Here is a 22185-nt window from a genome sequence, read left to right as displayed (position 1 = left end):
GTGTGGTGTGTAATGTGTGTAATGTGTGTGTGTGTGTGTGTTTGTGGTGTGTAATGTGTGTAATGTGTGTAATGTGTGTAATGTGTGTTTGTGGTGTGTAATGTGTGAATGTGTAATGTGTGTGTGTGTTTGTGGTGTGTAATGTGTGTAATGTGTGTGATGTGTGTGTGTAATGATACAAGTGTGTCAAAGCATAAGTGTATTTTTTAAATATAATGTATAAATATAATGTATAAATATAATGTATAAATATAATGTATAAATATAATGTAGGGTCTTTTTGGAGTGAAGAGAATATCCAATCAACTATCAGGCAGCTTTCCTGTCAGACATATCTCTTCCTGTCTGTCATTCATAGAGAGACCACGGGTCTTCACACACAGCACACACACATACACACAATAGACAGCACACACACACACACACACATACACACAATAGACAGCACACACACACAGCACACACACATACACGCAATACGCAGCACACACACATACACGCAATACACAGCACACACACATACACACAATACACAACACATACACACACACAGAAACAGGAAACAGCAAACACACAGCACACACACACACACACCCAGCACACAGACACAATAGACAGCACACACACACACCCAGCACACAGACACAATAGACAGCACACACACACACACACACCCAGCACACAGACACAATAGACAGCACACACACACACACATACACACAATAGACAGCACACACACATACACGCAATACACAGCACACACACATACACGCAATACACAGCACACACACATACACACACACACAGACACAGAAACAGGAAACAGCAAACACACAGCACACAAACACAGACACACCCAGACAGTTGGGTATATCTTCAGCCAGCTATGATGTTTGTGTTGGACTCTGGACCAGCTGCAGATTGAAGTCTAAGGAGGAGCAACACGGTAAGTCTCTATTATAAATGACCTGGTAATATGGTAGAAACATCTGTCTCTATTATAAATGACCTGGTAATATGGTAGAAACATCAGTCTCTATTATAAATGACCTGGTAATATGGTAGAAACATCAGTCTCTATTATAAATGACCTGGTAATATGGTAGAAACATCAGTCTCTATTATAAATGACCTGGTAATATGGTAGAAACATCAGTCTCTATTATAAATGACCTGGTAATATGGTAGAAACATCAGTCTCTATTATAAATGACCTGGTAATATGGTAGAAACATCAGTCTCTATTATAAATGACCTGGTAATATGGTAGAAACATCTGTCTCTATTATAAATGACCTGGTAATATGGTAGAAACATCAGTCTCTATTATAAATGACCTGGTAATATGGTAGAAACATCAGTCTCTATTATAAATGACCTGGTAATATGGTAGAAACATCAGTCTCTATTATAAATGACCTGGTAATATGGTAGAAACATCAGTCTCTATTATAAATGACCTGGTAATATGGTAGAAACATCAGTCTCTATTATAAATGACCTGGTAATATGGTAGAAACATCAGTCTCTATTATAAATGACCTGGTAATATGGTAGAAACATCAGTCTCTATTATAAATGACCTGGTAATATGGTAGAAACATCAGTCTCTATTATAAATGACCTGGTAATATGGTAGAAACATCAGTCTCTATTATAAATGACCTGGTAATATGGTAGAAACATCAGTCTCTATTATAAATGACCTGGTAATATGGTAGAAACATCAGTCTCTATTATAAATGACCTGGTAATATGGTAGAAACATCAGTCTCTATTATAAATGACCTGGTAATATGGTAGAAACATCAGTCTCTATTATAAATGACCTGGTAATATGGTAGAAACATCAGTCTCTATTATAAATGACCTGGTAATATGGTAGAAACATCAGTCTCTATTATAAATGACCTGGTAATATGGTAGAAACATCAGTCTCTATTGTAAATGACCTGGTAATATGGTAGAAACATCAGTCTCTATTGTAAATGACCTGGTAATATGGTAGAAACATATCAACATGAAGTGTGTCCCAAATGCCCACCTATTCCCTATATATTGACTGTGTATATTACAGTAAATATACTGTACAATCGTGACCAAAAGTTTTGAGAATGAAACAAATATTAATTTCCTCAAAGTTGCTGCTTCAGTGTCTTTAGATATTTTGTCAGAAGTTACTATGGAATACTGAAGTATAATTACAAGCATTTCATAAGTGTCAAAGGCTTTTATTGACAATTACATGAAGGTCATGCAAAGAGTCAGTATTTGCAGTGTTGACCCTTCTTTTTCAAGACCTCTGCAATCCACCCCGGCATGCTGTCAATTCACTTCTGGGCCACATCCTGACTGACGGCAGCCCATTCTTGAATAATCAATGCTTGGAGTTTGTCAGAATTTGTGGGTTTTTGTTTGCCCACCCGCCTCTTGAGGATTGACCACAAGTTCTCAATGGGATTAAGGTCTGGAGAGTTTCCTGATCAAGGACCCAAAATATCGATGTTTTGTTCCCCGAGCCACTTAGTTTTCAGTTATGCCTTATCACTTTTGCCTTATAGCAAAGTATTCCATCATGCTGGAAAAGGCACTGTTCATCACCAAACTGTTCCTGGATGGTTGGGAGAAGTTGCTCTCGGAGGATGTGTTGGTACCATTCTTTATTCATGGCTGAGAAGCAACCCCACACATGAATGGTCTCAGGATGCTTTACTGTTGGCATGACACACACCTTTTGCAGAATATCAGTCTGTCCCTGATGTTTTTCCTGGAGAGAAGTGGCTTCTTTGCTGCCCTTCTTGACACCAGGCCATCCTCCAAAAGTCTTCGCCTCACTGTGAGTGCAGATGCACTCACCTCCCTGCTGCCATTCCTGAGCAAGCTTTGTACTGGTGGTGCCCAGATCCCGCAGCTGAATCAACTTTAGGAGACGGTCCTGGTGCTTGCTGGACTTTCTTGGGCACCCTGAAGCCTTCTTCACAACAATTGAACCGCTCTCCTTGAAGTTCTTGATGATCCGATAAATGTTTGATTTAGGTGCAATATTACTGGCAGCAATATCCTTGCCTGTGAAGCCCTTTTCGATCAAAGCAATGATGACGGCACGTGTTTCCTTGCAGGTAACCATGATTGACAGAGGAAGAACAATGTTTCCAAGCACCACCCTCCTTTTTTGAAGTTTCCAGTCTGTTATTCAAACTCAATCAGCATGACAGAGTGATCTCCAGCCTTGTCCTCGTCAACACTCACACCTGTGTTAACGAGAGAATCACTGACATGATGTCAGCTGGTCCTTTTGTGGCAGGGCTGAAATGCAGTGGAAATGTTTTTTGGGGGATTCAGTTAGTTTACATGGCAAAGAGGGACTTTGCAATTCATCTGATCACTCTTCAAAACATTCTGGAGTATATGCAAATTGCCATCATACAAACTGAGGCAGCAGACTTTGTGAAAATGTATATTTGTGTCATTCTCAAAACTTTTGGCCACGACTGTATAGCCACTATGGGTCCCGGTAGGGAACTACATATGGGTGCCATAATGATTCTCTCACCTGTTTCTCCTCTAGGGTTTTCAGTCCGTCAGCATGGCACTCGTCTTCCTCCTCCTCTTCCTCCCCCTCTCTCACCACTCCAATGCCATGACTGGTTGCCATAGTGACCGTGACAAAGACCACCGCCCCCGGGTCAACTGCACGGCAACCAACCTTAGTGACGTCCCCGCCAGCATCGACACGACAACCAAGGTACTGCTATACATCTCTATAACAACAGAACAAAATTCATCTAAACTCACCTAAACTCAATAGTTATTCTGGCTTTAACCAAGATTTCAGAAGTTGTCTGGACTGCTGAATAGGTTCTCAGTCCAATGATTGTAAAAGAAAGTTCAGGACAATACTCTCCTCTTTACTCTACAAGTAGAGTAGAATGGAAGCTAAGATTTAAAGTTAGTTTTTTCTACATGTAAGAGGTAGGATATACGTAGCTGTTTATGGTTTTTCTCAGATCAGTCTTGAGAGGTTGAGTGACAACCAGAGCCCAACACATTTAACCTACTACTTAGTAGTAGTTGCACCTTTCCTAAAAGGTTCAGAATAACCCACTGTATACAGCCCCTCATAGTGTCTGGTTAATAGCATAGCTCCCCACCTGGTAAACAGCCCTAAGACAGGTTAGGCCCCCTACCCCAATACCGTGGTAATGACAAGACAGTTCTGCTTGAAAATAATGAAAATACATTGTCAGTTTTAGGCAACAACACAACGGTTCACAGAATAGCCTACTGTAACCTACTTCATGTGTAGCCTCGCTTGAAGACAACCAATGAAACATAGCAACCCAACCTAGCAGTCTTACAGCATTTCTATATATTATATCAATAACAAGCACAAAGGATGTTCATGTAGTCTGTATGAGAGCTGTCAAATAAAACAAGCAGTCTGCGACGTTGTCACAGTCATTTTCTTCACCTTTGAATGACTAATTATCCATTAATGTCCATTATTAACAGTGTCTCATCGGTGCCCTGCTATGTAATGTCAAACAACTGAAAAGGTCTACATCTTCAGATGTCTTCTTCTTTCAGGAAGGAATCAGCAAGTCCAATTACTTCACTGGAAACGTTTATAACTAAAACACTTAAATTCACAGCTCTCTTTTGATGTTGGTAACAATTCTTTGATGTCCATCACTCTGGCAGAAGACAGCTGGCACCACTCTGGGCTGGTAGCTAAATCAAATCGAATGTTATTGGTCACATACACATGTCGGATCTGTTCTGTCCTAGCAAGCTTGGTAGCCTGAATTTAGCATTCAGTCCTTAAATAAAGGTGAAATAAATCAATATAAATTCAATATCAAGTAAAATATATCTGTATACATGGTTAGCAGATGTTAATGTGAGTGTAGCGAAATGCTTGTGCTTCTAGTTCACACCATGCAGTAATATCTAACAAGTTTTCAAACTATTTCACAACAACTACCTTTTACACACAAGTGTAAAGGAATGAATAAGAATATGTAAATATAAATACATGGATGAGCGATGTCTGAACGGCATAGGCAAGATGCAGTAGATGGTATAGAGTACAGTATGTACATATGAGATGAGTAATGTAGGGTATGTAAACATTATATAAAGTGTCATTGTTTAAAGTGACTAGTGATACATTTATTAAATCCAATTTTTAATGATTAAAGTGGCTAGAGATTTGAGTTAGTATGTTGGCAGCAGCCACTCAATGTTAGTGGTGGCTGTTTAACAGTCTGATGGCCTTGAGATAGAAGCTGTTTTTCAGTCTCTCGGTCCCAGCTTTGATGCACCTGTACTGACCTCGCCTTCTGGATGATAGCGGGGTGAACAGGCAGTGGTTCGGGTGGTTGATGTCCTTGATGATCTTTATGGCCTTCCTGTAACATCGGGTGGTGTAGGTGTCCTGGAGGGCAGGTAGTTTGCCCCCAGTGATGCGTTGTGCAGACCTCACTAACCTCTGGAGAGCCTTACGGTTGTGGGTGGAGCAGTTGCCATACCAGGCGGTGATACAGCCCGACAGGATTCTCTCGATTGTGCATCTGTAGAAGTGAGTGTTGTGTGAGTGTTTTTGGAGACTAACTCTCTCCTCCTTTTGCATCACACTCACTCGCGCCTCCTCTTTCCAGAACCTCTCCTCCTCTTTCCAGAATCTCTTTCCAGAACCTCTCCTTCCTTTTTCCAGAACATCTCCTCCTTTTTCCAGAACCTCTCCTTCCTTTTTCCAGAACCTCTCCTTCCTTTTTCCAGAACCTCTCCTTCCTTTTTCCAGAACCTCTCCTTCCTTTTTCCAGAACCTCTCCTTCCTTTTTCCAGAACCTCTCCTCCTCTTTCCAGAATCTCTTTCCAGAACCTCTCCTTCCTTTTTCCAGAACCTCTCCTTCCTTTTTCCAGAACCTCTCCTCCTCTTTCCAGAATCTCTTTCCAGAACCTCTCCTTCCTTTTTCCAGAATCTCTCCTCCTTTTTCCAGAACCTCTCCTTCCTTTTTCCAGAACCTCTCCTTCCTTTTTCCAGAACATCTCCTCCTTTTTCCAGAACCTCTCCTTCCTTTTTCCAGAATCTCTCCTCCTTTTTCCAGAACCTCTCCTCCTTTTTCCAGAACCTCTCCCCTCTTTCCAGAACCTCTCCTTCCTTTTTCCAGAACATCTCCTCCTTTTTCCAGAACCTCTCCTTCCTTTTTCCAGAACATCTCCTCCTTTTTCCAGAACCTCTCCTTCCTTTTTCCAGAACCTCTCCTTCCTTTTTCCAGAACCTCTCCTTCCTTTTTCCAGAACCTCTCCTCCTTTTTCCAGAACCTCTCCTCCTTTTTCCAGAACCTCTCCCCTCTTTCCAGAATCTCTCCATCCTCCTTCCAGGCTGCAACATCACCTGGCTCATAGAAACTCATGTAAACTCAGCAAAAAAATAAACCTTTTCAGGACCCTGTCTATCCCTGTCTATCAAAGATAGATCGTAAAAATCCAAAGAACTTCACAATCTTCATTGTAGGCATCTTCCAGACTCACATTAAGCATCTCCAATCAAAAATTAAATCTAGAATCAACTCCCTATTTCGCAACAAAGCATCCTTCACTCATGCTGCCAAACATACCCTCGTAAAAAACTGACCATCCTACCGATCCTCGACTTGGGTGATGTCATCTATAAAATATCCTCCAACACTCTACTCAACAAATTGGATGCAGTCTATCACAGTGCCATCCATTTTTTCACCAAAGCCCCATTAAATTACCCACCACTGCGACCTGTACGCTCTCGTTGGCTGGCCATCGCTTCATACTCGTTGCCAAACCCACTGGCTCCAGGTCATCTACAAGTCTATGCCACTTTGTTTACTTTGTCTACATACTCATCTCATATGTATATACTGTACTCGATACCATCTACTGTATGCTGCTCTGTACGATCACTCATTCATATATCCTTATGTACATATTCTTTATCCCCTTACACTGTGTATAAGACAGTAGTTTTGGAATTGTTAGTTAGATTACTTGTTGGTTATCACTGCATTGTCGGAACTAGAAGCACAAGCATTTCGCTACACTCGCATTAACATCTGCTAACCATGTGTATGTGACAAATAAAATTGGATTTGATTTGATTTGAAGTCTCTGCTAGGTAAAGATAAGCGTCTTGTTAATCTACCCATCGTGTCCAATTTCAAAAAATGCTTTACAGCTAAAGCACAACATATGATTATGTTAGATCACCGCCAAGTCGAAAAACACACAGCCATTTTTCCAGCCAAATATAGGAGTCACAAAAAGCAGAAATATAGATAAAATTAATCACTAACCTTTGATGATGTTCAGAGAGAGGCTGGACTGAGGGCAGCACAAACCCACCGTCGCTGGACCAGACAGGACTGGCAAAAAGTGCTCTTCACTGCCAAGTCGCGGTCTTGTCTCACCAGGGGTGATGGTCAGAATCACATTTATCGTCAAAGGAATGAGCGTTACACTGAGGCCTGTACTCTGGAGCAGGAACGATTTGGAGGTGGAGGGTCCATCATGGTCTGGGACAGTCTATCACAGCATCATCAGACTGAGCTTGTTGTCATTGCAGGCAATCTCAATGCTGTGCGTTACAGGGAAGACCTCCTCCTCCCTCATGTGGTACCCTTCTTGCAGGCTCATCCTGACATGACCCTCCAGCATGACAATGCCACCAGCCATACTGCTCGTTCTGTGCAGGATTTCCTGCAAGACAGGAATGTCAGTGTTCTGCCATGGCCAGCGAAGAGCCTGGATCTCAATCCCATTGAGCATGTCTGTGACCTGTTGGATCGGAGGGTGAGGGCTAGGGCCATTCCCCCCAGAAATTTCTGGGAACTTGCAGGTGCCTTGGTGGAAGAGTGGGGTAACATCTCACAGCAAGAACTGGCAAATCTGGTGCAGTGAGGAGGAGATGCACTGCAGTACTTAATGCAGCTGGTGGCCACACCAGATACTGACTGTTACTTTTGATTTTGACCAACCCCCTTTCTTCAGGGACACATTATTCCGTTGCTTTTAGTCACATGTCTGTGGAACTTGTTCAATTTATGTCTCAGTTGTTGAATCTTATGTTCATACAAATATTTACACATTTTAAGTTTGCTGAAAATAAACGCAGTTGACAGTGAAGACGTTTCTTTTTTTTGCTGAGTTTAGATATAAGTAGTTCGTTACAGACAGATAGAGTTTAGGAAAGTCCCTGAACAGATTATGGTGATATTATTTATCAAAGTGCAGCTGCTACTTAAACCTTTGGATTCCATCTACCATAGCCCTTTGTTTTGTTACAGGTGACATGTTTGATACTCATTACTGCAGCCTGTATCAAAAGGTTGGCTGGACTTCGCTAAAGATCCGTAGATCGCTACTTGACTCCCTTTTTGTTCACACAAGACCCCACTTCATAAACGTCCATCTTATCTAACTTTGCTGTTGAAGTAGAAGACACCTGAGTTGCCTAACCCGTTCACAGGATTGGTTAACTCTTGACCACAACCCGATGCTGGCACAGGATTGGTTAACTCTTGACCACAACCCGATGCTGGCACCAAGGCCGCACTCAATGAGCTGCAGAAGGCCATAAGCAAACAGGGGACTTTAATGCAGGGAAACCCTAAATCCGTTTGACCTCATTTCTACTAGCATGTTAAATGTGCAACCAGAGGGAAAAAAAACTCTGAACCACCTTTACTCCACACACAGAGACGCATACAAAGCTCTCCCTAGCCCTCCATTTGGAAAATCTGACCACAATTCTATCCTTCTCATTCCTGCTTACTTGCAAAAATTAAACGGAGGAAGCAGTTGCTAAGTGGTCAGATGAAGCAGATGCTAAGCTACAGGACTGTTTTGCTAGCACAGACTAGAATATGTTCCGGGATTCCTCCGATGGCATTAAGCAGTACATCACTTCAGTCATTGGCTCCATTAATAAGTGTATCGATGACGTCATCCCCACAGTGAGCGTACGTACATACCCCAACCAGAAGCCATGGATTACAGGCAACATTCCCACTGAGCTAAAGGCTAGAGCTTCCATTTTCAAGGAGTGGAACTCTAACCCGGAAGCTTATAAGAAATCCAGCTATGAACTCTGACAAACCATCAAATAGCCAAAGCATCAATACAGGACTAAGATTGAATCATACTACACCAGCTCGTCAGATGTGGCAGGGCTTGCAAATCCATATCCACATTACAGACAAGAAAGGGAAGAACAGCTGAGAACTGCCCACTGACACGAGCCTACCAGACAAGCTAAACTACTTCTCTGCTCGCATCGAGGTAAATAACACTAAAACATGCATGAGAGCACCAGCTGTTCCGGAAGACTGTGATCACGCTCTCCGCAGCTGATGTGAGTAAGACTTATAATCAGGTCAACATTCACAAGGCCGCAGGGCCAGACGGATTACCAGGACCTGTACTGCGAGCATGCGCTGACCAACTGGCAAGTGTCTTCACTGACATTTTCAACCTCTCCCTGTCCGAGTCTGTAATACTAACATGTTTTAAGCAGACCACCATAGTGCCTGTGCTCAAGAACACTAAGGTAACCTGCCTAAATGACTACCGACCCGTAGCACTCACATCTGTAGCCATGAAGTGCTTTGAAAGTCTGGTCATGGACCACATCAACACCATTATCCCAGAAATACTTAATACACTCTAATTTGCATACCGACCCAACAGATCCACAGATGATGCAATCTCTACTGCACTCCACACTGCCCTTTCCCACCTGGACAAAAGGAACACCAATGTGAGAATGCTATTCATCAACTACAGATCAGTGTTCAACCCCATAGTGACCTCATAGTGACCTCAAAGCTCATCAATAAGCTAAGGTCCCTAAGACTAACTGGATCCTGGACTTCCTGGCGGGCAGCCTCCAGGTGGTAAGGGTAGGTAACAACACATCTGATACGTTGATCCTCAACACAGGGGCCCCTCAGGGGTGCGTGCTCAGTCCCCTCCTGCACTCCCTGTTCACTCATGACTGCACGGCCAGGCATGACTGCACAGCCAACACCATCATTAAGTTTGCCGATGACACAACAGTGGTAGGATTGATCACAGACAATGAAGAGACAGCCCTTATGGAGGAGGTTAGAGACCTGGCCGTGTGGTGCCAGGACAACACTGTCTCCTTCAACATGATCAAGACAAAGGAGATGATTGTGGAGTACAAGAAAAAGAGGACCGAGCACGCCCCCATTCTCATCGACAGGGCAGCAGTGGAGCAGGTTGAGAGCTTCAAGTTCCTTGGTGTCCACATCACCAACAAATTGACATGGTCCGAGGAAACAGTGTGCACTGCACCCGGACCGCCACAGGAGTCGCTGGTGTGTGCGATGAGACAAGGATATCCCTACTGGCCAAACCCTCCCTAACCCAGACAACGCTAGGCCAATTGTGCGTTGCCCCACGGACCTCCCGGTCGCGGCCGGTTACGACAGAGCCTGGGCGCAAGCCCAGAGTCTCTGGTGGCACAGCTGGCGCTGCAGTACAGTGCCCTTAACCACTGCGCCACCTGGGAGGCCCCTATAGCCTCCACATTGACTCTGTACCGTAACACCCTGTATATAGCCTCCACATTGACTCTGTACCGTAACACCCTGTATATAGCCTCCACATTGACTCTGTACCGTAACACCCTGTATATAGCCTCCACATTGACTCTGTACCGTAACACCCTGTATATAGCCTCCACATTGACTCTGTACCGTAACACCCTGTATATAGCCTCCACATTGACTCTGTACCGTAACACCCTGTATATAGCCTCCACATTGACTCTGTACCGTAACACCCTGTATATAGCCTCACATTGACTCTGTACCGTAACACCCTGTATATAGCCTCCACATTGACTCTGTACCGTAACACCCTGTATATAGCCTCCACATTGACTCTGTACCGTAACACCCTGTATATAGCCTCCACATTGACTCTGTACCGTAACACCCTGTATATAGCCTCCACATTGACTCTGTACCGTAACACCCTGTATATAGCCTCCACATTGACTCTGTACTTCAATTAATACCCTGTATATAACCTCACATGTCTTTTTTAACGGCATTGTTTGCCGTAACACCCTGTATATAGCCTCCACATTGACTCTGTACCGTAACACCCTGTATATAGCCTCCACATTGACTCTGTACCGTAACACCCTGTATATAGCCTCCACATTGTTATGTTACTTCTGCTCTTCAATTAATTGTTACTTTTATTTCTTATTCTTATGTCTTTTTTTAAACGGCATTGTTTGTTAGGGGCTCGTAACTAAGCATTTCACCGTAAGGTCTACTACAACTCTTGTATTCAGCGCATGTGACTAATAAAATTTGATTTGGTATATATTATACTGTATATGCAGGGCATATTTATATTGTATATACAGGGTATTTGTATTGTATGTACAGGGTCTATTTGTGTTGTATATACAGGGTGTGTTTATACTGTATATACAGGGTGTGTTTATATTGTATATACAGGGTGTGTTTATACTGTATATACAGGGTGTGTTTATATTGTATATACAGGGTGTGTTTATACTGTATATACAGGGTGTGTTTATATTGTATATACAGGGTGTGTTTATACTGTATATACAGGGTGTGTTTATATTGTATATACAGGGTGTGTTTATATTGTATATACAGGGTGTGTTTATACTGTATATACAGGGTGTGTTTATACTGTATATACAGGGTGTGTTTATATTGTATATACAGGGTGTGTTTATATTGTATATACAGGGTGTGTTTATATTGTATATACAGGGTGTGTTTATATTGTATATACAGGGTGTGTTTATACTGTATATACAGGGTGTGTTTATATTGTATATACAGGGTGTGTTTATATTGTATATACAGGGTGTGTTTATATTGTATATACAGGGTGTGTTTATACTGTATATACAGGGTGTGTTTATACTGTATATACAGGGTGTGTTTATACTGTATATACAGGGTGTGTTTATACTGTATATACAGGGTGTGTTTATACTGTATATACAGGGTGTGTTTATACTGTATATACAGGGTGTGTTTATACTGTATATACAGGGTGTGTTTATACTGTATATACAGGGTGTGTTTATACTGTATATACAGGGTGTGTTTATACTGTATATACAGGGTGTGTTTATATTGTATATACAGGGTGTGTTTATATTGTATATACAGGGTGTGTTTATACTGTATATACAGGGTGTGTTTATACTGTATATACAGGGTGTGTTTATACTGTATATACAGGGTGTGTTTATATTGTATATACAGGGTGTGTTTATACTGTATATACAGGGTGTGTTTATACTGTATATACAGGGTGTGTTTATATTGTATATACAGGGTGTGTTTATATTGTATATACAGGGTGTGTTTATACTGTATATACAGGGTGTGTTTATACTGTATATACAGGGTGTGTTTATACTGTATATACAGGGTGTGTTTATATTGTATATACAGGGTGTGTTTATATTGTATATACAGGGTGTGTTTATACTGTATATACAGGGTGTGTTTATACTGTATATACAGGGTGTGTTTATATTGTATATACAGGGTGTGTTTATACTGTATATACAGGGTGTGTTTATATTGTATATACAGGGTGTGTTTATACTGTATATACAGGGTGTGTTTATATTGTATATACAGGGTGTGTTTATACTGTATATACAGGGTGTGTTTATACTGTATATACAGGGTGTGTTTATACTGTATATACAGGGTGTGTTTATACTGTATATACAGGGTGTGTTTATATTGTATATACAGGGTGTGTTTATATTGTATATACAGGGTGTGTTTATACTGTATATACAGGGTGTGTTTATATTGTATATACAGGGTGTGTTTATATTGTATATACAGGGTGTGTTTATACTGTATATACAGGGTGTGTTTATATTGTATATACAGGGTGTGTTTATACTGTATATACAGGGTGTGTTTATACTGTATATACAGGGTGTGTTTATACTGTATATACAGGGTGTGTTTATACTGTATATACAGGGTGTGTTTATATTGTATATACAGGGTGTATTTGTACTGTATATACAGGGTGTGTTTATATTGTATATACAGGGTGTGTTTATACTGTATATACAGGGTGTGTTTATACTGTATATACAGGGTGTGTTTATATTGTATATACAGGGTGTGTTTATATTGTATATACAGGGTGTATTTGTACTGTATATACAGGGTGTGTTTATATTGTATATACAGGGTGTGTTTATATTGTATATACAGGGTGTATTTATGTTGTATATACAGGGTGTGTTTATATTGTATATACAGGGTGTGTTTATATTGTATATACAGGGTGTGTTTATATTGTATATACAGGGTGTGTTTATATTGTATATACAGGGTGTGTTTATATTGTATATACAGGGTGTGTTTATATTGTATATACAGGGTGTGTTTATACTGTATATACAGGGTGTGTTTATACTGTATATACAGGGTGTGTTTATACTGTATGTATACAGGGTGTGTTTATATTGTATATACAGGGTGTGTTTATATTGTATATACAGGGTGTGTTTATATTGTATATACAGGGTGTGTTTATATTGTATATACAGGGTGTGTTTATATTGTATATACAGGGTGTGTTTATATTGTATATACAGGGTGTGTTTATATTGTATATACAGGGTGTGTTTATACTGTATATACAGGGTGTGTTTATATTGTATATACAGGGTGTGTTTATACTGTATATACAGGGTGTGTTTATACTGTATATACAGGGTGTATTTGTACTGTATATACAGGGTGTGTTTTATACTGTATATACAGGGTGTGTTTGTACTGTATATACAGGGTGTGTTTATACTGTATATACAGGGTGTGTTTATACTGTATATACAGGGTGTGTTTATACTGTATATACAGGGTGTGTTTATACTGTATATATACAGGTATATACTGGGTGTGTTTATACAGGGTGTGTTTATACTGTATATATACAGGGTGTGTTTATATTGTATATACAGGGTGTGTTTATATTGTATATACAGGGTGTGTTTATATTGTATATACAGGGTGTGTTTATACTGTATATACAGGGTGTGTTTATACTGTATATACAGGGTGTGTTTATACTGTATATACAGGGTGTGTTTATACTGTATATACAGGGTGTGTTTATATTGTATATACAGGGTGTGTTTATACTGTATATACAGGGTGTGTTTATACTGTATATACAGGGTGTGTTTATATTGTATATACAGGGTGTGTTTATATTGTATATACAGGGTGTATTTATACTGTATATACAGGGTGTGTTTATATTGTATATACAGGGTGTGTTTATACTGTATATACAGGGTGTGTTTATATTGTATGTACAGGGTGTGTTTATATTGTATATACAGGGTGTATTTATACTGTATGTACAGGGTGTGTTTATACTGTATATACAGGGTGTGTTTATATTGTATATACAGGGTGTGTTTATACTGTATATACAGGGTGTGTTTATACTGTATATACAGGGTGTGTTTATACTGTATATACAGGGTGTGTTTATACTGTATATACAGGGTGTGTTTATACTGTATATACAGGGTGTGTTTATACTGTATATACAGGGTGTGTTTATACTGTATATACAGGGTGTGTTTATGTTGTATATACAGGGTGTGTTTATATTGTATATACAGGGTGTGTTTATATTGTATATACAGGGTGTGTTTATATTGTATATACAGGGTGTGTTTATATTGTATATACAGGGTGTGTTTATATTGTATATACAGGGTGTGTTTATACTGTATATACAGGGTGTGTTTATACTGTATATACAGGGTGTGTTTATATTGTATATACAGGGTGTGTTTATATTGTATATACAGGGTGTGTTTATACTGTATATACAGGGTGTGTTTATATTGTATATACAGGGTGTATTTGTACTGTATATACAGGGTGTGTTTATATTGTATATATACAGGGTGTGTTTATATTGTATATACAGGGTGTGTTTATACTGTATATACAGGGTGTGTTTATACTGTATATACAGGGTGTGTTTATATTGTATATACAGGGTGTATTTTGTGTTGTATATACAGGGTGTGTTTATACTGTATATACAGGGTGTGTTTATATTGTATATACAGGGTGTATTTGTGTTGTATATACAGGGCATATTTATATTATATACTATACTATACTACATTATCATTTCTCATCTACTATACTACATTATCATCATATCTCCTCTATTCTACTATACTATACTACATTATCATCATCTCTCCTGTGTTCTAGGTGCTGATCTTCACCCAGAACCAGTTCTCCAGTCTAACCTGGTCCTCCTATAGTCACTTCCCAGAGCTCTATGAAATAGATCTGAGCCACAACGCAGTTCCAGAGGTTCCCCTGTCCCCCGGCCCGATTCTCCCCACTCTAGGGGTTCTACGCCTGGTAGGGAACCGCATTAGAACCCTGCCCCCTCACTCCTTCAGGGCCACGCCGGGCCTGCTAGAACTCTATCTGGACCAGAACATTCTGGAGACACTAGACGACCTGTCCTTCTCTGGGCTCAGGCTGCTACAGGTCAGTACGCCACTTAATTAGTTGATTTGTTTATTGGTTAATTGTTTGGTTACCTGATTCGCTAGTTAGTTAGTTATCTAGTTAGCTAGCCATTTAGTTATCTAGTTAGTTAGTTAGTTAGCTAGTCAGTTATCTAGTCAGTTAGTTAGTTACCTAGATAGTTAGTCAGTCAGTTAGTTAGTTAGCTAGTCAGTAAGTTAACTAGTTAGTTAGCTTGTCAGTCAGTTAGTTATTTAGCTAGTCAGTTAGTCAGTTGGTTTGTTAGTAAGTTAGCTAGTTAGTTAGCTAGCTAGTGAGTCAGTTAGCTAGTCAGTTAGTTATTTAGCTAGTTAGCTAGTCAGTCAGCTAGTTGGTTAGCTAGCTAGTGAATCAGTTAGCTAGTCAGTCAGCTAGTCAGTTAGCTAGTCAGTTAGTTATTTAGCTAGTTAGCTAGTCAGTCAGCTAGTCAGTTAGCTAGTCAGTTAGTTATTTAGCTAGTTAGCTAGTCAGTCAGCTAGTTGGTTAGCTAGTCAGTTAGCTAGTCAGTCAGCTAGTCAGTTAGCTAGTCAGTTAGTTATTTAGCTAGTTAGCTAGTCAGTCAGCTAGTTGGTTAGCTAGCTAGTGAGTCAGTTAGCTAGTCAGTTAGTTATTTAGCTAGTCAGTTAGTCAGTTGGTTTGTTAGTAAGTTATCTAGTTAGCTAGTTAGTTAGCTAGCTAGCTAGTCAGTTAGCTAGTCAGTTAGCTAGTCAGTCAGCTAGTTGGTTAGCTAGTCAGTTAGTTATTTAGCTGGTTAGCTAGTCAGTTAGCTAGTCAGTTAGCTAGTCAGTTAGTTATTTAGCTAGTTAGCTAGTCAGTCAGCTAGTTGGTTAGCTAGCTAGTGAGTCAGTTAGCTAGTCAGTTAGTTATTTAGCTAGTCAGTTAGTCAGTTGGTTTGTTAGTAAGTTATCTAGTTAGCTAGTTAGTTAGCTAGCTAGCTAGTCAGTTAGCTAGTCAGTCAGCTAGTTGGTTAGCTAGTTAGCTAGTCAGTTAGTTATTTAGCTGGTTAGCTAGTCAGTTAGCTAGTCAGTTAGTTATTTAGCTGGTTAGCTAGTCAGTCAGCTAGTCAGTTAGCTAGTCAGTCAGCTAGTCAGTCAGCTAGTCAGTTAGCTAGTCAGTCAGCTAGTCAGTCAGCTAGTCAGTCAGCTAGTCAGTCAGCTAGTCAGTCAGCTAGTCAGTCAGCTAGTCAGTCAGCTAGTCGGTTAGCTAGTCGGTTAGCTAGTCGGTCAGCTAGTCGGTCAGCTAGTCGGTTAGCTAGTCAGTTAGCTAGTCAGTCAGCTAGTCAGTCAGCTAGTCAGTCAGCTAGTCAGTCAGTTAGCTAGTCAGTCAGCTAGTCAGCTAGCTAGTCAGCTAGTTGGTTAGCTAGTCAGTCAGCTAGTCGGTTAGCTAGTCAGTCAGCTAGTCAGTTAGCTAGTCAGTCAGCTAGTCAGTCAGCTAGTCAGTCAGCTAGTCAGTTAGCTAGTCAGTCAGCTAGTCGGTTAGCTAGTCAGTCAGCTAGTCAGTTAGCTAGTCAGTCAGCTAGTCAGTTAGTCAGTAGTCAGTCAGCTAGTCAGTTAGCTAGTCAGTCAGCTAGTCGGTTAGCTCAGTCAGCTAGTCAGTCAGCTAGTCAGTTAGCTAGTCAGTCAGCTTCAGCTAGTCAGTCAGCTAGTCAGTCAGCTAGTCAGTCAGCTAGTCAGTCAGCTAGTCAGTTAGCTAGTCAGTCAGCTAGTCGGTTAGCTAGTCAGTCAGCTAGTCAGTTAGCTAGTCAGTCAGCTAGTCAGTTAGCTAGTCAGTCAGCTAGTCAGTCAGCTAGTCAGTTAGCTAGTCAGTCAGCTAGTCAGCTAGTCAGTCAGCTAGTCAGTTAGCTAGTCAGTCAGCTAGTCAGTTAGCTAGTCAGTCAGCTAGTCAGTTAGCTAGTCAGTCAGCTAGTCAGTCAGCTAGTCAGTCAGCTAGTCAGTCAGCTAGTCGGTCAGCTAGTCAGTTAGCTAGTCAGTCAGCTAGTCAGTCAGCTAGTCAGTCAGCTAGTCAGTCAGCTAGTTGGTTAGCTAGTCAGTCAGCTTGTCAGTCAGCTAGTCAGTCAGCTAGTCAGTCAGCTAGTCAGTCAGCTAGTCAGTTAGCTAGTCAGTCATGTTGTTTGTTCTAGATCCTGTCAGCTTTCAGTCAGAACCGTATCTCTGTTCAGTCTGTTAGCCCCTCTGTTGGTTAGCTAGTCAGTCAGCTAGTCAGTTAGCTAGTTCAGTCAGCAGAACCACATCAGAATCATGCCTGGAGCTAGTCAGTTCAGCTAGTCAGTTAGCTAGTTCAGTCAGCTAGTCAGTCAGCTAGTCTTCTGTCAGCTAGGGTTAGCTAGTCAGTCAGCTAGTCAGTTAGCTAGTCAGAACAGCTGTCAGTCAGCTAGTCAGTTAGCTAGTCAGTCAGCTAGTTGGTTAGCTAGTCAGTAGCTTGTAGTCAGCTGTATGCTAGTTCAGCTAGTCAGTCAATTAAACCCATGTTGTTTGTTCTAGTCTGGAACTTTCCAGAACCGTATGTTCTCTGTTCTAGAACCCTCTGATGTTTGTTCTCCCAGCCATAGAACCCTGTAAGGTAGTTCTCATCAGAACCATGCCTGAAGTGGTTCTCTATTCCAGAACCCTGAAGTTCCCTACATTATCTAGTCTAGAAACCTTCTGTAAGGTACATTCTCTAGTCTAGAGCCCTGTAAAATACATGTTCTAGTCTAGTCTAGAAACCCCTATTACATTTTGTTATTTAGTTTATTTCACCTGTATTTAACCATGTTCTCTAGTCTGAGAACAAGTTCTCTTGAGGTATGTTCTCTAGTCTAGAACCCTGTAAGGTATGTTCTCTAGTCTAGAACCCTGTAAGGTATGTTCTCTAGTCAAGAACCCTGTGGGGTAAGTTCTCTATTCTAGAACCCTTAAAATACATTATCTAGTCTAGAAACCCTGTAAGGTATGCTCTCTAGTCTAGAGCCCTGTAAAATACATTATCTAGTCTAGTCTAGAAACCCCTATTACATTTTTTATTTATTTTTATTTCACCTTTATTTAACCAGGTAGGCTAGTTGAGAACAAGTTCTCATTTACACCAGTGACCTGGCCAAGATAAAGCAAAGCAGTGCGACACAAACAGCAACACATAACATATATTATGTTCTCTAGTCTAGAACCCTGTAAGGTATGTTCTATAGCCTAGTCTAGAACCCTGTAAGGTATGTTCTCTAGTCTAGTCTAGAGCCCTGTAAGGTATGTTCTATAGCCTAGTCTAGAGCCCTGTAAGGTATGTCTAGAACCCTATAAGGTATGATCTCTGTTCTAGTCTAGAACCCTGTAAGGTATGTTCGTAAGTCTAGTCTAGAACCCTGTATGGTATGTTCTGCAGTCAAGAACCCTGTGCGGTACAATCTCTAATCTAGAACACTGTAAGGCATGTTCACTAGTCTAGAACTCTGTAAGGTATGTTCTATAGCCTAGTCTAGAGCCCTGTAAGGTATGTTCTATAGCCTAGTCTAGAGCCCTGTAAGGTATGTTCTCTAGTCTAGAGCCCTGTAAGGTATGTTCTATAGCCTAGTCTAGAGCCCTGTAATGTATGTTCTCTAGTCTAGTCTAGAGCCCTGTAAGGTATGTTCTTTAGCCTAGTCTAGAGCCCTGTAAGGTATGTTCTCTAGTCTAGAGCCCTGTAAGGTATGTTCTATAGCCTAGTCTAGAGCCCTGTAAGGTATGTTCTATAGCCTAGTCTAGAACCCTGTAAGGTATGTTCTATAGCCTAGTCTAGAGCCCTGTAAGGTATGTTCTATAGCCTAGTCTAGAGCCCTGTAAGGTATGTTCTATAGCCTAGTCTAGAACCCTGTAAGGTATGTTCTCTAGCCTAGTCTAGAGCCCTGTAAGGTATGTTCTATAGCCTAGTCTAGAGCCCTGTAAGGTATGTTCTATAGCCTAGTCTAGAGCCCTGTAAGGTATGTTCTATAGCCTAGTCTAGAGCCCTGTAAGGTATGTTCTATAGCCTAGTCTAGAGCCCTGTAAGGTATGTTCTATAGCCTAGTCTAGAGCCCTGTAAGGTATGTTCTATAGCCTAGTCTAGAGCCCTGTAAGGTATGTTCTATAGCCTAGTCTAGAACCCTGTAAGGTATGTTCTATAGCCTAGTCTAGAGCCCTGTAAGGTATGTTCTATAGCCTAGTCTAGAGCCCTGTAAGGTATGTTCTATAGCCTAGTCTAGAGCCCTGTAAGGTATGTTCTCTAGTCTAGTCTAGAGCCCTGTAAGGTATGTTCTATAGCCTAGTCTAGAACCCTGTAAGGTATGTTCTCTAGTCTAGAGCCCTGTAAGGTATGTTCTCTAGTCTAGAGCCCTGTAAGGTATGTTCTATAGCCTAGTCTAGAACCCTGTAAGGTATGTTCTATAGCCTAGTCTAGAGCCCTGTAAGGTATGTTCTATAGCCTAGTCTAGAGCCCTGTAAGGTATGTTCTATAGTCTAGTCTAGAGCCCTGTAAGGTATGTTCTATAGTCTAGTCTAGAGCCCTGTAAGGTATGTTCTATAGCCTAGTCTAGAGCCCTGTAAGGTATGTTCTATAGCCTAGTCTAGAGCCCTGTAAGGTATGTTCTATAGCCTAGTCTAGAGCCCTGTAAGGTATGTTCTATAGTCTAGTCTAGAGCCCTGTAAGGTATGTTCTATAGCCTAGTCTAGAGCCCTGTAAGGTATGTTTCTAGTCTAGTCTAGAGCCCTGTAAGGTATGTTCTATAGTCTAGAGCCCTGTAAGGTATGTTCTATAGTCTAGTCTAGAGCCCTGTAAGGTATGTTCTATAGCCTAGTCTAGAGCCCTGTAAGGTATGTTCTCTAGTCTAGTCTAGAGCCCTGTAAGGTATGTTCTATAGTCTAGTCTAGAGCCCTGTAAGGTATGTTCTATAGTCTAGTCTAGAGCCCTGTAAGGTATGTTCTATAGCCTAGTCTAGAGCCCTGTAAGGTATGTTCTATAGTCTAGTCTAGAGCCCTGTAAGGTATGTTCTCTAGTCTAGTCTAGAGCCCTGTAAGGTATGTTCTATAGTCTAGTCTAGAGCCCTGTAAGGTATGTTCTCTAGTCTAGTCTAGAGCCCTGTAAGGTATGTTCTCTAGTCTAGAGCCCTGTAAGGTATGTTCTATAGCCTAGTCTAGAGCCCTGTAAGGTATGTTCTCTAGTCTAGAGCCCTGTAAGGTATGTTCTCTAGTCTAGTCTAGAGCCCTGTAAGGTATGTTCTATAGCCTAGTCTAGAGCCCTGTAAGGTATGTTCTCTAGTCTAGAGCCCTGTAAGGTATGTTCTATAGCCTAGTCTAGAGCCCTGTAAGGTATGTTCTCTAGTCTAGAGCCCTGTAAGGTATGTTCTCTAGTCTAGAGCCCTGTAAGGTATGTTCTATAGCCTAGTCTAGAGCCCTGTAAGGTATGTTCTCTAGTCTAGAGCCCTGTAAGGTATGTTCTCTAGTCTAGTCTAGAGCCCTGTAAGGTATGTTCTATAGCCTAGTCTAGAGCCCTGTAAGGTATGTTCTCTAGTCTAGAGCCCTGTAAGGTATGTTCTCTAGTCTAGAGCCCTGTAAGGTATGTTCTCTAGTCTAGAGCCCTGTAAGGTATGTTCTCTAGTCTAGAGCCCTGTAAGGTATGTTCTATAGCCTAGTCTAGAACCCTGTAAGGTATGTTCTCTAGTCTAGAGCCCTGTAAGGTATGTTCTCTAGTCTAGTCTAGAGCCCTGTAAGGTATGTTCTATAGCCTAGTCTAGAGCCCTGTAAGGTATGTTCTATAGCCTAGTCTAGAGCCCTGTAAGGTATGTTCTCTAGCCTAGTCTAGAGCCCTGTAAGGTATGTTCTATAGCCTAGTCTAGAGCCCTGTAAGGTATGTTCTATAGCCTAGTCTAGAGCCCTGTAAGGTATGTTCTATAGCCTAGTCTAGAGCCCTGTAAGGTATGTTCTATAGCCTAGTCTAGAGCCCTGTAAGTTATGTTATCTAGTCTAGTCTAGAACTCTGTAAGGTATATTATCTAGTCTAGAACCCTGTAAGGTGTGTTCTCTAGTCTAGAACCCTGTAAGTAATGTTATCTATTCTAGTCTAGAACCCTGTAAGGTATGTTCTTTAGCCTAGTCTAGAGCCCTGTATGGTATGTTATCTATTCTAGTCTAGAAGCCCTGTAAGGTATGTTCTCTATTCTAGTCTAGAGCCCTGTAAGGAATGTTCTATAGCCTAGTCTAGAACCCTGTAAGGTATGTATCTATTCTAGTCTAGAACCCTGTAAGGAATGTTATCTATTCTAGTCTAGAACCCTGTAAGGTATGTTATCTATAGCCTAGTCTAGAACCCTGTAAGGTATGTTCTATCTAGTCTAGAACCCTGTAAGGTATGTTCTATTCTAGTCTAGAGCCCTGTAAGGTATGTTCTATGCCTAGTCTAGAACCCTGTAAGGTAATGTCTATCTAGCCTAGTCTAGAGAACCCTGTAAGGTATGTTCTCTAGTCTAGTCTAGACCCTGTAAGGTATGTTCTCTATTCTAGTCTAGAACCCTGTAAGGAATGTTATCTATTCTAGTCTAGAACCCTGTAAG

General features: G+C 41.0%; 1 protein-coding gene and 1 long non-coding RNA gene across 5 annotated transcripts; both read left to right on the top strand.

The window, feature by feature from the left end:
* The first annotated feature begins 686 nt into the window (after window positions 1-686).
* LOC118380518 (leucine-rich repeat and immunoglobulin-like domain-containing nogo receptor-interacting protein 3) lies at window positions 687-15665 on the top strand. Its single transcript, XM_052458955.1, has 3 exons — window positions 687-946; window positions 3569-3745; window positions 15345-15665. Exons 2-3 carry the CDS (start codon window positions 3587-3589, stop codon window positions 15651-15653), a joined length of 468 nt encoding a protein of 155 aa, XP_052314915.1. The 5' UTR covers window positions 687-946; window positions 3569-3586; the 3' UTR covers window positions 15654-15665.
* Window positions 15666-19871: 4206 nt separating this feature from the next.
* Window positions 19872-21364, top strand: LOC127906880 (uncharacterized). Of its 4 annotated transcripts, none has more exons than XR_008063021.1 (3): window positions 19872-20047; window positions 20518-20687; window positions 21347-21364. It is a non-coding gene; the product is annotated as an uncharacterized LOC127906880 (long non-coding RNA). The 4 variants fall into 4 exon arrangements; XR_008063020.1 differs by lacking the exon at window positions 21347-21364 and adding an exon at window positions 21100-21156; XR_008063019.1 differs by lacking the exon at window positions 21347-21364 and adding an exon at window positions 20848-20946.
* Window positions 21365-22185: the final 821 nt, after the last annotated feature.

Source organism: Oncorhynchus keta, chromosome 13 (genome assembly GCF_023373465.1).
Source record: "Oncorhynchus keta strain PuntledgeMale-10-30-2019 chromosome 13, Oket_V2, whole genome shotgun sequence".
In the NCBI taxonomy this organism is placed as follows: domain Eukaryota; kingdom Metazoa; phylum Chordata; class Actinopteri; order Salmoniformes; family Salmonidae; genus Oncorhynchus; species Oncorhynchus keta.
The sequence above is the reverse complement of the archived record's forward strand: the minus strand, read 5'-3'. Positions and strand labels throughout refer to the sequence as shown.

Excerpts from the sequence above, each read along its gene's own strand:
- LOC118380518 (XM_052458955.1), top strand. The coding sequence starts at position 3,587 with ATGGCACTCGTCTTCCTCCTCCTCTTCCTCCCCCTCTCTCACCACTCC. Across the intron at positions 3,746-15,344 it reads GCATCGACACGACAACCAAG|GTGCTGATCTTCACCCAGAA; the intron begins GTACTGCTATAC and ends CCTGTGTTCTAG.